The sequence below is a fragment of the Hyaena hyaena genome, unplaced genomic scaffold (assembly GCF_003009895.1).
Source record: "Hyaena hyaena isolate Hyena2069 unplaced genomic scaffold, ASM300989v1 scaffold_1206, whole genome shotgun sequence".
Classification (NCBI taxonomy): domain Eukaryota; kingdom Metazoa; phylum Chordata; class Mammalia; order Carnivora; family Hyaenidae; genus Hyaena; species Hyaena hyaena.
Window position 1 is genome coordinate 243851 of NW_024081843.1, and position 13341 is coordinate 257191.

The 13341-nt window shown below is 33.4% G+C and overlaps 1 protein-coding gene across 3 annotated transcripts in view; it reads left to right on the forward strand.

The window, feature by feature from the left end:
- ASZ1 (ankyrin repeat, SAM and basic leucine zipper domain containing 1) overlaps nucleotides 1-7421 on the forward strand; it is a 49910-nt gene extending 42489 nt beyond the window's left edge. Inside the window, exons 11-14 of one of the 3 annotated variants that reach the window (XM_039222883.1) lie at nucleotides 2540-2645; nucleotides 3465-3578; nucleotides 3656-3712; nucleotides 6756-7130. In XM_039222883.1, coding sequence (XP_039078814.1) covers nucleotides 2540-2645; nucleotides 3465-3578; nucleotides 3656-3712; nucleotides 6756-6908 — 430 coding nt within the window. In that variant the 3' untranslated portion in view covers nucleotides 6909-7130. Of the gene's footprint in view, nucleotides 1-2539; nucleotides 2646-3464; nucleotides 3579-3655; nucleotides 3713-6755 lie in introns of all 3 variants that reach the window. The other 2 variants (XM_039222884.1, XM_039222886.1) reach the window with 2 other exon arrangements.
- Nucleotides 7422-13341: the final 5920 nt, after the last annotated feature.

Below are 13341 nucleotides of genomic sequence, written 5' to 3' on the forward strand. Positions count from 1 at the left end.
TTTAATACAACTTATTTATATGATGGCAGAGTTGCCTGTAAGAATTCACTTTGTGGAATTTAATAGACTTCAAGAATGTTCAGAATCCTGAATGGTTCACTTATTAAAACTGCTGAATTTTTTAAAAAATATAACTGGCAGACATAAATTCCAGGAATTTGACCTTGTTATTAAATCACAGACTTTGTTTACAGGCTGTTATGAAAAAGGTTTTACTTCCCATTTGTTCAAGGTCATTCTTTAAAGAAGAAATTAGTCATTAAGTCATAAGAAAACTAACAGCAGGAAAAGTTGAACTGATTGATTATAATCTTCTGGTAATGTGACTTCACCAATCTAGCTACTGATTTATTTTATGATACTTTCCTTCTATGTGTTAAATTTTCAAAGATAGTCTGTTACAAGAACATATGTGCAAAGTCCTTTTACTTTTTTCTATGCTTAGTCTTACTATGTTTGCAGAAGTAGAGAATGAAATTTAAAAATAATAACTATCTCATTACTACCTTGAGTTATTTTGAACAGAAATAGTAAGCATTAACCCATATCTTGATATTTTCTACAGTTACTGTCCAGACCTTTCCTCTAAGCCTATCTGAGTGCTACTCAAATCTATCAAAAGCATCTCAAAATTATGTCCATTAAGGAAACTGCTTCTCCTCTAAAAAGAAAATGATAAAGAATTTTATATTCACATCTATTATTTATTACACATTCTAAAATTGGAAACTCAAAATATTGAACTTTGGGGAATTACTGAATTACAATCACATTTATTTTATTCTGTCATTAAAATTGTTTTGAGATTTAATGTCATGGAAAGATAATACTAAAAATACTGGTAGAAAATATTCTGGAAGAAAATAGTACCAGTCAGTATCTTTATGTGATAAAAGTGTAGTGGTAATTTAAATTTTTCCAGAGATTTTATAATGAGTACATAGTTTTAGAGTACCTTTATTTATATGAATTTTATCCCAAGACTTGACTTCACATTGTTTTTATTTAAATTCTAGTTAGTTAACATATAGTATAATAATTGGTTTCAGGAGGAGAGTTTAGTGATTCATCACTTACATAAAATACCCAGTGTTCAATGCAATAAGCACCCTCCTTAATAGCCATCATCCATTTAGCCCATCCCCTGCCCACCTTCCCTCTATCAACCCTGTTTGTTTCCTATAGTTAAAAGTCTCTTATGGTTTGCGTCCTTCCCTCTCTTCTTTATTCCTTCCCTTATGTTAATCTGTTTCTTAAATTCCACATATGAATGTATTCATGTTACTTTTTTCTCTGATTTATTTCGCTTAGCATAATACACTCTAGCTCCATCATTGCTGTTGCAAATAGCAAGATTTCATTCTTTTTAAGGTCATTTTGAGAGAAAGAGAGCATGAGTGAGGGAAGGTCAGAGAGAGAGGGAGAAAGATAATCCCAAGCAGGTTTCACACTATGAGAATAGAATCCTACATGGGGCTCAGTCCCACAAACCATGAGATCATGGCCTGAGCCAAAATCAAGAGTCAGACAGTGAACCAACTGAGCCACCCAGGCACCCCAAGATTTTATTCTTTTTGGTGGCTGAGTAATATTCCATTATATATATACACCACATCTTCTTTATCCATTCATCAGTTGATGGACATTTGGGCTTTTTCCTTATTTTGACTTCACATTTTTAAAACATAACCTGTTGTTTTAGTTAGCTTACACTATGTTCTGTTTCTGTAACAAATAATTTCTAAATCTAAACAACTTATAATAACAAAATTTCTTGAGCACCCATATTATGGCTGCACCTGCAATAGATCTCTTTCTTGTTATTATTCTGCAAACAGGCTGTATAAACAGCCCCATCCAGGACATGTTGTTCTTATGGCACAGGGAAAAGAGAAGTATATTGTAACAAGAAGTATATTGTACAGCTCTGGGGTGGGGAGTGGGCAGCCAGCCGTTCACAGAGTATATAATGCATACTGTAGAGTTGTGATTTTCACAACTTGCCTATCATTATTCTGTGGCCCTGAAAATTATACATCACAAGAAAGGTATGTATTTTCCTTTTATTCATTCAGACTCTATAAATTTGTATTTGAGTATCATCTCTGTGAAGCATTACTAATTATCTATTCCCATTATACTATGTTCATGACCTCTGAGTTTTGATGTCTCAACTATAAGCTGATATTAACATTTACCTTACAGGAGTTGTTGGGAGGAACTAAAATAATAATAAATGTAAAAAAACAGTGTAGTACCTTCACATAATAGATACTCAAATATTGACACTTTTATATTCCTTCTTTATATGTCCCAATTGAATAATGATGTTACAAGTCTGCCTCTAATGCTAAAGCTTGAGATCCTCAAGATTTGATACTTCTTTGTATACTCAATGTCTATTTCAGTTGTTAATGTATATTAGGTATCCTATAAATATTTTTAAAGAATTTAGTAAATATTATGGCTAGACATTAACTATCCCAGTAATGAAGTAAATTGCTCATATTAGTGATTCCTGTTTGTTTCCTCTGTTTAGTGGTGATGAGTTCCTCAACTTTCTTCTGAAATTAAACAAACAGTGTGGCCATTTAATAACAGCTGTACAGAATATCATTACTGAGTTGCCTGTAAATTCACACAAGGTATTCTATAAAAGTTGTTAAGTGAAGAAATGTATGAATACTGAAGAACATTCCGATAAGTTAATGACAATTCAGTAAACAGTTATCTGGTAAAACTGTCTTTTTTCCTGCAAAATCACATAAAATCTAAATAAGTCAATTTGTTTAATATTACTCCTTTATTATATTCTTTATTTTTAATTAATTGAAAAACTCCGTGTTCTAGCTCTCAGGAAAACGAAAATGAGTCAGACCAAAAATTAAACTGATCTGTGTATTAAACTTAACATTTGCTCTTAAGGGAATTTAGTTGTTTAAAATACAAAGTGACAGGAGACCCAAGTGAAAGTTGGAACAAAACAGTGTGTTGAGTGTTATTAAAAACCATATCAATGTAAGATTTTTTAATGAAGGAAAATTTAAATAGAGAAAGTGTAAGTGACCTGTAAAAGCAAACTTTTTTATGTGATTTGGTTTTAGCTATTTGTTTAAAACATTTTAATGTACTTGTTTTCCTGATTTTTATATAACACTAATCTAGAAGTCATATCATTCTTAAAACCTTCATGAATTTATTTGTTCACCATAAATATTATTACTGCTAAATATTAGTCTCCATAAAGTCATGTATACATAATCTTAGTAAATGTTTTCAGGAAACTCAGATTTGACTCTATATAAAATCACAAAGTTCTTTTTGGTATCAGAATTTATCCTGAACAAAATGTCCTTTTGAGTTATATAATTTAAAGGGTGAGAAAACTATATCATTTTTATAGATAAAAAGTTTTAAAAGTTGTTTCCCATTCTTTAAAATGTAACTTTTGAAAATATTCACAGATAGTGCTAGAATGGGCTTCTCCCCGGAATTTTACTTCAGTTTGTGAAGAACTGTTTAGTAATGTTGAAGATTTGAGTGAAGAGGTCTGCAAACTAAAAAACTTAATTCAGAAGGTATATATTTAACATTTAAAAAGAGAAAAATGATGTACAGCATAGTATGTTACACAGTGAAGCAATTCTGACAAAAGCAACTTGCTTCCCCTAGACAAGTGGGAAAAGAACAGTTTCCAAAGAAAGACATAAAGGTAAAAAACAAACTTTGTGGGTCATTATAGAAATGCAGACTAAAAATAATAAGATCTATCCTTTTTCATCTTTTAAATTAGCAAGGGAGAATCACCAGCCCCATCATTGGTGATTCACCAAGCTGATAACTTTCATGTGAGACTAGTGTCTCAACTCCTTTCAGAAACAGTTTGGCAAGATGTGCCAAGGACCATAAAAATATGTGCATCTTTCAATAGTTTAATGATTCCGAAAGTGTTATGTACCAGAAGTATTGTGTGCCAGGAGAATGATTTAATAAGTTATGGTACACCCATTTGTTATGATAATATGCAGCCAGTCAAAAAAACAACAGTGAAAGTCAAATATCTATGAAGTTAGATAAGGTAAAGATATGAAGTCCTATTTGTAGGATTTATTTACATAGAGATATGCAGATGAAAAATGATGAAAATGACCTATTTATAAACTCTTAATGATACAGGTTTTTAGATGAAATATTTTGTAGACTTTCTTAAAGAGTATGGGCTTTTTAAGTTGTTTTTTCTGTGTTTATAGAAGTGTATATCTGGATTTAAGGACAGATGATTTTCTCTCCTTTAAGAAAATTGACTATAACAAAATCCAAGTTGCTGAAATAGGGAACTCTGTTGAAGATAAGTAATAAAAAAGGAAAACGTTTTTATTTGACTAAAGAATTCACTCATGACTTCTCCAAGTCTATTTAATATATTTGGCATCTGTAAACTTTTTCTGAAATAGCCTTAGTGAATGTTAGATTATGCATTAAATTTATATAGTTTCAACCCTAAGCCACTTGATATTTTTGTTAACATTTTATCAAGAAAAGTTCTTCTCAAAATCAACTTCATACATGCTCCAGGTAATTTGTCATTCTAGCTATTAACATATGTTCAATTAAAAGGAGTCTTTTTAAAAAATGAGCACGTATTTGTAAAGCAAGTTTTACAGAATAGGGGAATAAGTAAATATTAAATGGGGCAAATGAGTAATAGATCTCAAAAATTTTGTACAGGATGCCTCCTTTCTAGAAAAAGAGGTGCCTTAGAACTTGTATTATCTCTGACATTAATTCATTCACAGGCGTGAGAGTGCCTGCTGTATGTCAGACAACTGTGGTATACATAGTAGCCTCCTAATTATTCTACTTCCGCTTTTGTGTTCCTTTAATCTACACCACTCCTCAAACTTACTTTCTCATACAAAAGTCTGATTTTCTACTTTCTGAACTTGTTGATAACATCATCTTCACTGCCTTCATCATCTTGAAGAAGTGAAGGAAAATGGTATTGATTTGACTTAGCATGATATCTTTCATGAGGATCCAGGGGAAATTTGGAAGGATTTGTGTAGATACTTGCTGCACAGCATCATCCTTTAATATTTAGTGTAGGAAATTCCCCAGGACATCTTTGCCTCAGAATTGGTAATAGTTTGGTTTCTCCAAGATGAACTAAAAACATTTAGGGAGGGGGAGGAAGACTGAGATGAAACTAGAGAGAGAGAACAGGTTTTCTCTAAAAGAATGAAATTAAGAAATTCTGCTCTAGGGGTGACTTTGGCTCTAAAACATAAACAATTCAATCAGGTACCATAGTATTTATTTTAATAATGTGTATCTATAAGAAGAAATTTTAGCTTTCTTTAGCTAATGGAAAGTCTTTTTTCTATGACCTTCTCTACCTTGAATTTATACATTTCTACCTAAGAGCCAGCCTCAAAAACACATTTATTGGTTTATAATAATTGCAGATACAGTTCTTTGGTAGGAAAGTCTTAATTTTAGAGCAAGCTATTGCACTGGTTTTTCTGGATTAGTCTTTAGTAGTAATCACCATAATGAGACTTGATTGAGAGAACTGTGAAGGCTTCCACATTTGGGAGTATGCTATTATTAATTTCTGCTAACTGAAGCAAATTAAAAAATATATGAGTTACCATCAAGTGTATGGAGGTAACAAAGAGAGAGGGTAGGAGAGGTCAAGGCTAGACTCTAACACCACATCACTCTCTTTCAAAGCAACACACTGACAGGCTCCTGTCAGAAAGGGTCATTCTAAGTAATTGGTTAATAAAAGGAATGGCTGTTTCAGGATTCAGTAAATGGAGCATCAGTGTCAAAAAGGAATCTGTTACTGAATGAAGCCATTTGGAAGTTAGGCCAAGAATACAGTATTAATGAGATTGGCATTGAAGTCTGTTTTCTGCTGTAAATTTAAAATTAATTTTGCAGGCTTTTTAAATTAAATATTTACACTGTATATTTTAAAAGTAGTTATTCTTGCTAATGTTGAAAATATTTATGTCACCACTCCAGCAAAGGATGTTTCTAGTATATATCACTCTATAAATGTGCCTGATTCTTTTTATCTTTTGAGGATCTTTTGGCTTTTACTCTTTCTCCTTCTTATTCCCCTCCCCCATCAACTGTCTTCTCTCTCTCCCTCATACACACAATGTACACACACAAGTTGGGGGGCCTGCTGTAGCAACAGAGTTCAGTGTATGAGTATTTATAAACTTACTGGGCCATGTACTTTAATTGCTGAGAAGCACTAAAAGATCCACTTGGGTTTTTGTTAGTATTTGTTTCTGCAGTTGGATTTAAATAAAGGATTAAACTTCTGGCAGTTGCATCAAACCTTCAAGTTTTTGTTAAATTTAATGTAGGTGTACTATAAGAATGGTTCACTTTTTTAAAGAAATCATTTGATGTTTAATGTTGAAGGAAAAAATAACAACTGTCATTGCTTGTAGGTAGAAATAAAGACTTTTAACATTCAAGGAATTTTAACTGCTGATACAAAAACATGATTTTAAAATGTAATAATCTGAAAGTATTTATTCTTAATGTGACACTAATAATTTACCATACTGGGATCCTGGGGAAAATACATTTTTTTAAGACATAGAAGTGTTTACTTTAAATCTTGCATGAGAATCTTGCTTTGGCTACCTCTACATCAGCTGAATTAATGTGGATATTTTTATTTTCAGTTTTCTGTACATTAACTTTTTTCATTTTCTCATACTAAATATTAGTTGCAAAATGAGCGAGAAAATGATCCAACTCGTATACCGTTAATGGAAGAAGTATCTACATGGAATTGTAGAATTCTGAAGAGGACGGCTATTACAGTATGCGGATTTGGATTTCTTCTTTTCATTTGCAAGCTGACTTTCCAGAGAAAATAACCCTAATATTATGTTTTGAGTAATGTGTGTTATCTTATTCAAATTACCTACAAATGTTGCTTTTAACTCTCTTTGTGGCACAGTGTAACTACATTCTTTGTTGATACTCCATAGGAGAAATTATGATAGCATAGAACAGAAAGTTTCCTTCGAAAATGGTTTGTCATTTTGAGTTTAAAATGTAATTTGTTGTATTTTTATGTTAGTTTTGATCAAGCAGTAACTAATAGGTGATTCATAAGTTTAATACTATGATTCTGAATTCAAAATAAAAGTTTTATCTAATATTCTTTGACATTTAAAAACTGTGTGTTCCTGACTCTTAACTACAGAGAACAAATTGATGGTTGTTATGAGGGGAGGGGGGTGGGGGGATAGGCAAAATAGGGGATGGGGATTAAAGAGTACACTTACCATGATGAAAAAAAGAACACTGTGTTCTGTTGTCACAGTGAATCTCAACAGAATTTGTGAAGTGTTAATAAATCAGTACCTTCTTTTAGTCCTTATTTTTCCCTTCCATTATTATGTAATAAAGAATTTTCTTAATTTTTTAATTCTATAACATTAGGATATTAATAATTTTGAAACTGTTTCAGATAATGCAAAGGTTAAAGATAAAATGTAAAATTTTTGAATTATGGATTAAAAACCTAGGGAAAATATTTGAAATGTAAATTAAAAAAATTTAGGGGTGCCTGTGCTCAGTAGGTTGAGAGTCCGACTTGATTTCAATGCACATCATGATCCCAAGGTCCTCAGATTGAGCCCCACTTAAGATTCTCTTTCCCTCACCCTCTTGTGTTCTAAAAAAATTTTTTTAATTAAAAAATAATTTCAACAATAATATGGAAAGCAACACAGTACATTAAATTTTTTTATGTAACATACCTGTAGGAACTATGTATTCTGTGTAACAATCCTGAAGATGTTATGAAAGTGAATGGCATGTGGCAAATAACTTCCATAAATCTAAAGAAGTAATACATGGTTAGGTTTTCTTTTTTTTCAAAATCAAATGATACTCAGATTTTAAAAGTGAAGGTAAAAAAAAAGGGCAGGCCTGATTTCACAGGGAATATAGTAGTTAAATCTTGTTTGACTTAGTACCATACTTAAAACAGATGCAGTGGATCTACAACTGTTGAAAAGTAAAAAATTGTAGAAAAGAGAAATAGCATAAGGAACTACAATGGTAATTTCTGCTCTGCTCTTGGTTATACCAGAGCAACAAGACTTGAATCATTCCTTTTCCAAGAATATATTCAGCCATTTATCACTGGAAGGAATTGGTATCTCACATTTTTACTTAAGTGCCATAGAAAGGCATTTTTCCCCCAATATCTTTCAACTTAAATGGGTTCAAGACTTAGAACTAAACCAGAATATGGATAGGAGAAGAGGTCCTTTTAACACGGATCACGTTTCACTCCTAGCACATTTCTTAGGCTATAAATAGAAGGTGTTTAATAAATGTTAGTTTCCTTTTAAAAAGTGACTTACTATCTGATTATTTAAAAATATAGTCTTTTATTTGATCATCTTAAAGATGATATCTCTTCTTTTGGCTGAATGGGTCACTATTTTTTTCCTCTAATCAAACCAAACTATATGCATCTCTCAAATAGTAGGGTAAACTATGAAAATGCAAATTGGTAAGATCTTTTATTTCCAAAATATTACCAAGTTCCTTTAAAATAGTCATCTGCTCTAATGTACTTCAAATGTAATTAGCTATTGAGGGGAAAGAAATACTGTAAAGTCCATTGTATTTACATATTCTGAATATATTTTTACTTCCTTGAAAAATACAGTATAATTTTCAGATTGCACATTGAAAATAAGGTCACAAAAGATAAAATTTTTGTGATTAAATTGCTTCTTCATGCGTAAGGTATCCGTAGAATACATAAGATTTTCCTCATCACTTAAAATAGGTCATTTTATCTAGAGTATAAGTCTCTTCCTACTCTGACTTGATTACAGTGCTTTACCTTCTGGATATAGACCTTCTGGAAAATTCATTCTTTTACAAGATAGCACAAGTCATTTTTCTTCTCTTCTTAAAACAAGTTCCACAGAGACCCTCTAAAACCACAGATAGAAATGTAAACCAAGTTTTAATTCTATGCAATTGAAACTAATAAAACTTTTTTATTAACATATTTAATTTTTAATTAGTTGGGATCAGAAAATGTTCCTATACCTTTGGAATCAACTTTGGAACCCAAATAATCCATTTTAAGCACCTCTTGAGATGCAAGTATCTTTCAAAGAAAGATACGCATACTTGCAACTCTCCTTAAGTGGGGTGCTTCGTGCCATCTATTCCATTTGCCTGGTACATTTACTTACTTTTTCACTGGATAACTATTTTATGATTCTCTGTGCTCAAATTTCTAAGACCTCCTCCACATCTCACTCTTAAATGATAGACTGACTTATTATTGCCCTGGGGAGTAGAATCAGTTAAAGAACTTCCACACTGGATTTCCTAGACTTTCTTATAAAGTGCTAGATGGTAAATACTTTAGTTCTTGTAGCCCATGTGGTCTATGTTACAACTTCTTAATACAGCTATTGTGCAAAAGCACTTGTAGACTGTACATAAATGAGTAGATGTGAGTGTGATACAATTTTATTTACAAAAACAGGTGGTTGTCCAGATTTAGCCCCCCAACGTATAGTTTGCCAGCCTAGTCAAAGGTCACAGAGTTACAACTAGGAGTTTTGGTGTGCTTTTTTTTTTTTTTTTTTTTAATTTTTATCCAGTCTCAACAGCCTCTGCCTTTTGATTGGATTGTTTAATCCATTCATATTCACTGTTACTATTGGTGTATTATTCGTATATTGGCCAGAAATAAGTATTTTCCTTTTGTTCTCTGTGTGACTCATGTAGAAAAACCTCTTTAATGATTTTTTCATCATATTTTTGAGTTATTTTCTTAGTGGTTGCTCTAGGGCTTACCATATATGTATTTCACCTATAAGAATCTCTTTAGACTTATAACTAACTTAGATATGGAAATGTTAACTCCTATATAGCTTTATTCTATTGTTTTCCATTTTTATGCTATTATTGTTATGCACATTACATCTATATATGTTACAAATCCATCAGTATAGTGTTATAATTATTTAGTATAATTGTATGTCTATTGAAGAAAGAAAAATGATCAAGTTTATACTTATAAAGTGTGCTATCTTTACATTTTTATTATTTCTAGTTCTCTTCATTTGTTCCTGTGAGTTTGTTACTATTATTACTTCTTACTCCAGTACATCTCTGCTCCCCCTCAGCTCCTTTGTGCTATTATTTTCAAATGTGATGCATTTTATCAGTGAGAAGCCCAACAATACAATTATACATTTTCCTATACATAGGTTCTTTTTAAACCACAAAGAGAAGAAAGATGCATTTATATTGTCTTTTATAATTACGTAATTATTTTTACCACTGCTTTTTGTTTTTTCTGTGTATGGATTTAGGTTTCCATGTCTATTTTACTTGCTTCTAATTTGAAAAATGTTATTTAGTACTTCTTTATAAAGTGGGCCTGCTAGCAATTAATCCTCTTAAACTTTTGTATATCTGGACATATGTTTGTTTTGCCTTCATTTTGAAATAAAGTTTTGCTACATATAAGATTCTAGTTTGGTAGGGATTTTTTTTTGTTTTGTTTTGCTTTGTTTCACTACTCTGGATATGCTGTTACACTACTTCCTAGTTTCCCTGTTTTTTATGAGAGGTTGGCTGTTTACTGGTTCTTTATAAATGACAAGTCCTGCTATCCTTTCAAGACTTCTGTCTTTAAAATAAAAGGGACAGACCTATCAGGGAGTGGCAGTTGGTTCAGAGGTATAGTATCCTCACCACTGAACCCTGGAGAGGAAGAGGTGAGACATGTGGAAATCCTGCCTCTGTCTCTCTCTCAAAAATAAGTAAACATTTTAAAAAATTAATTTCTTTTTTATTAAAAATTTTTAATTTAATTTTTATTAAAAAATGTTTTTAATGTTTATTTTTGAGAGAGAGAGAGCAGGGGAGGGGCAGAAAGAGGGAGACAGAATTCAAAGCAGGCTCTAGACTCTGAACTGTCAGCACAGAGCCCGACACGGGGCTCCAACCCACAAACTGAGAACATGACCTGAGCTGAGTGACCTACTGAGCCGCCCAGGTGCCCCTAAATAAAATTAAATTTAAAATAAAAAGACTTCCTCTCTCATGTTTGGCTTTCAGCATTCTTAGGGGTGTGGATCTTGGCATCTTTCCTACTTGGATTACGTTAGGCTCCTTGGATGTGTAGATTAATGTTTTTCATCAAATGTGGGAAGTTTTCAGCCACTATTTCGTGGAAGTTATTTTCTGTTCCTTTCTCTTTGTCCTCAGTTTCTGCTATATAGTATTTCATTTTCTGAAAAATGATGGTATTTCCATTATATTGGTGGACCCAAAAGTGTCCCACCTTTTTCTGTTCACTTTTCTTCATTGCATTTTTTGCAATTGCATTTTTCCTCTCAGCCTCTATCCATTTATCTTTAAGGATCCTTCTGCCAGTTCAAATTCACTACTGAACTACTATAATGAATTTATTTCAGTTACTTTGCAACTTTTCAACTTCAGAATTTGTTTTTTTCTTCATTGATACTCTCTAAGATGAGGTATTTTGTTCAGGCCTTCTTTTGCTTCTTTAAGCCTGGTCTTCTTTAGTTCTTTGAACAAATTTAATGGTTTCATTAAAGATTTTACAAATACAACATCTGTTCCCTCTCAGTTTCTGTTGCCTGCTCTTTTTCTTGTGTATGGGTCATACTTACCCTGTTTCTTTGGAGGTCTCACAATTTTTTTGTTAAAAACTGGATACTGTAGGTAATATAGTAGTCTGGAAAAGTGATTCCTTCCTCTTTCCCCCACACTCCCAGCCCCAGGAATTTTTGTTGCTGTTTCCTTGTTGATTTGTTTAGTGATTTGGCTGGACTATTCTAGAGATGTTTGTTTCCCCCAAAGTGTGAAACTCCTGATGTTGCTCCTCAAAGAGTATATGGTCTTGGGCATGTGTACAGTCATCCAGAGATGACAGTGGTTTTTAGCAGGGCCTTTTTTAATGGTCTTTGTTCCTGATTATTCTGATAAGCTGTCTGCCACATTTGCTATTACAACCAACTCACTAATTACTAATCTGCCAATTATTGTTTGATTGCTCTACTGTTTATGGCATGCCCCAAGGCATGAATTGCCCAGCAGTCTGATAGAATTAAATTTGGACAGGGGCAGTTGTTGATGGCTTTTTTTTTTTTTTTAATGTTTATTTATTTTTGAGTGAGAGACAGAGTATGAGGTGGGAGAGGGAGGGGCAGAGCAAGAAGGAGACAAAGAATCTGAAGCAGGCTCCAGGCTCTGAGTTTGTCAGCACAGAACGCAAGGCAGGCCTCCAACTCATGAACTGTGAGATCATGACCTGAGCCTAAGTGGACACTTAACCAACTAAGCCAGTGGCGCCCCTGGACAAGGGCAGTTTTTGAAGGCAGATTTTGAGGTTTATTCTGACTAGAGGAGGCCTCTTTAGTTGTCTCTTTGCTGGATTCCCTCCTGTGAACTAGCTCACCTACAGTTTAGCTTGTTATTCTTAATTTAGAAAAGGTGTTGTCCTTGAGAGTGCCCTTAGGCCTGATTTTTCTCCACATTTCTTTCAAATAAAGTCAGTTCCTTTGGGGACAAATTTCAAGCTCTCCTTTCATATGGACTGATTCTACCCTCTGGGCAATATCTCTGAGCCTTTACTCAGTGCTATGTAGGACAGTAGCATCTGGACTTTTGGGTTTGATTCTCACAACTCTGCCTTATAAGTGAACTGGCATTGGAGATCAGGGCCCAAGTATTCTGGCCTGCAATTTCCAGGATACAGTCATCCTGCTTTGTTTTAGTGATTTCCAGCTCACTGGAAGGAGAAAGCCCTCGTCTCTATTGCACCAAAGTTGGAGGGCATAGGAAATGCTGGTGGCTTGTCCTTCAAATGAGATATAGTAACCCTTCTCTGGTAGCTGAGGGGAGAGGCAACTCATCTTCTTGGCCACATTCTCCCAAAGGGCTTCTGCCCAGCTGAGCTGACTGAGCGCTGCAAGGGGCGGGTGGTAAGGGAGAGAATGGGTCATGATTTAATGTTCTTACTGAGTTTTCGTAGGTTTCCTTGAGTAAATGTTTCTTCATTGGTTCTGAGCACTCAGGACTCTTTCCAGAAACTTTAAGTAAAAGCTTTATTTTTATAGCTTTCTCTAGTTTTGCTGGTTTTTCTGGGGAGTAACACAGTGCTGCTTGCCCCTCAGGCTTCCATCCTGGCAGTGACATTCCTGAACCAGTATTTCTAGGGTATCTGCTATGTGCTGAGTATAGTGCTTGGCCCAGAAGAGTGTACAGGACTTTTTTTTTTTTTTT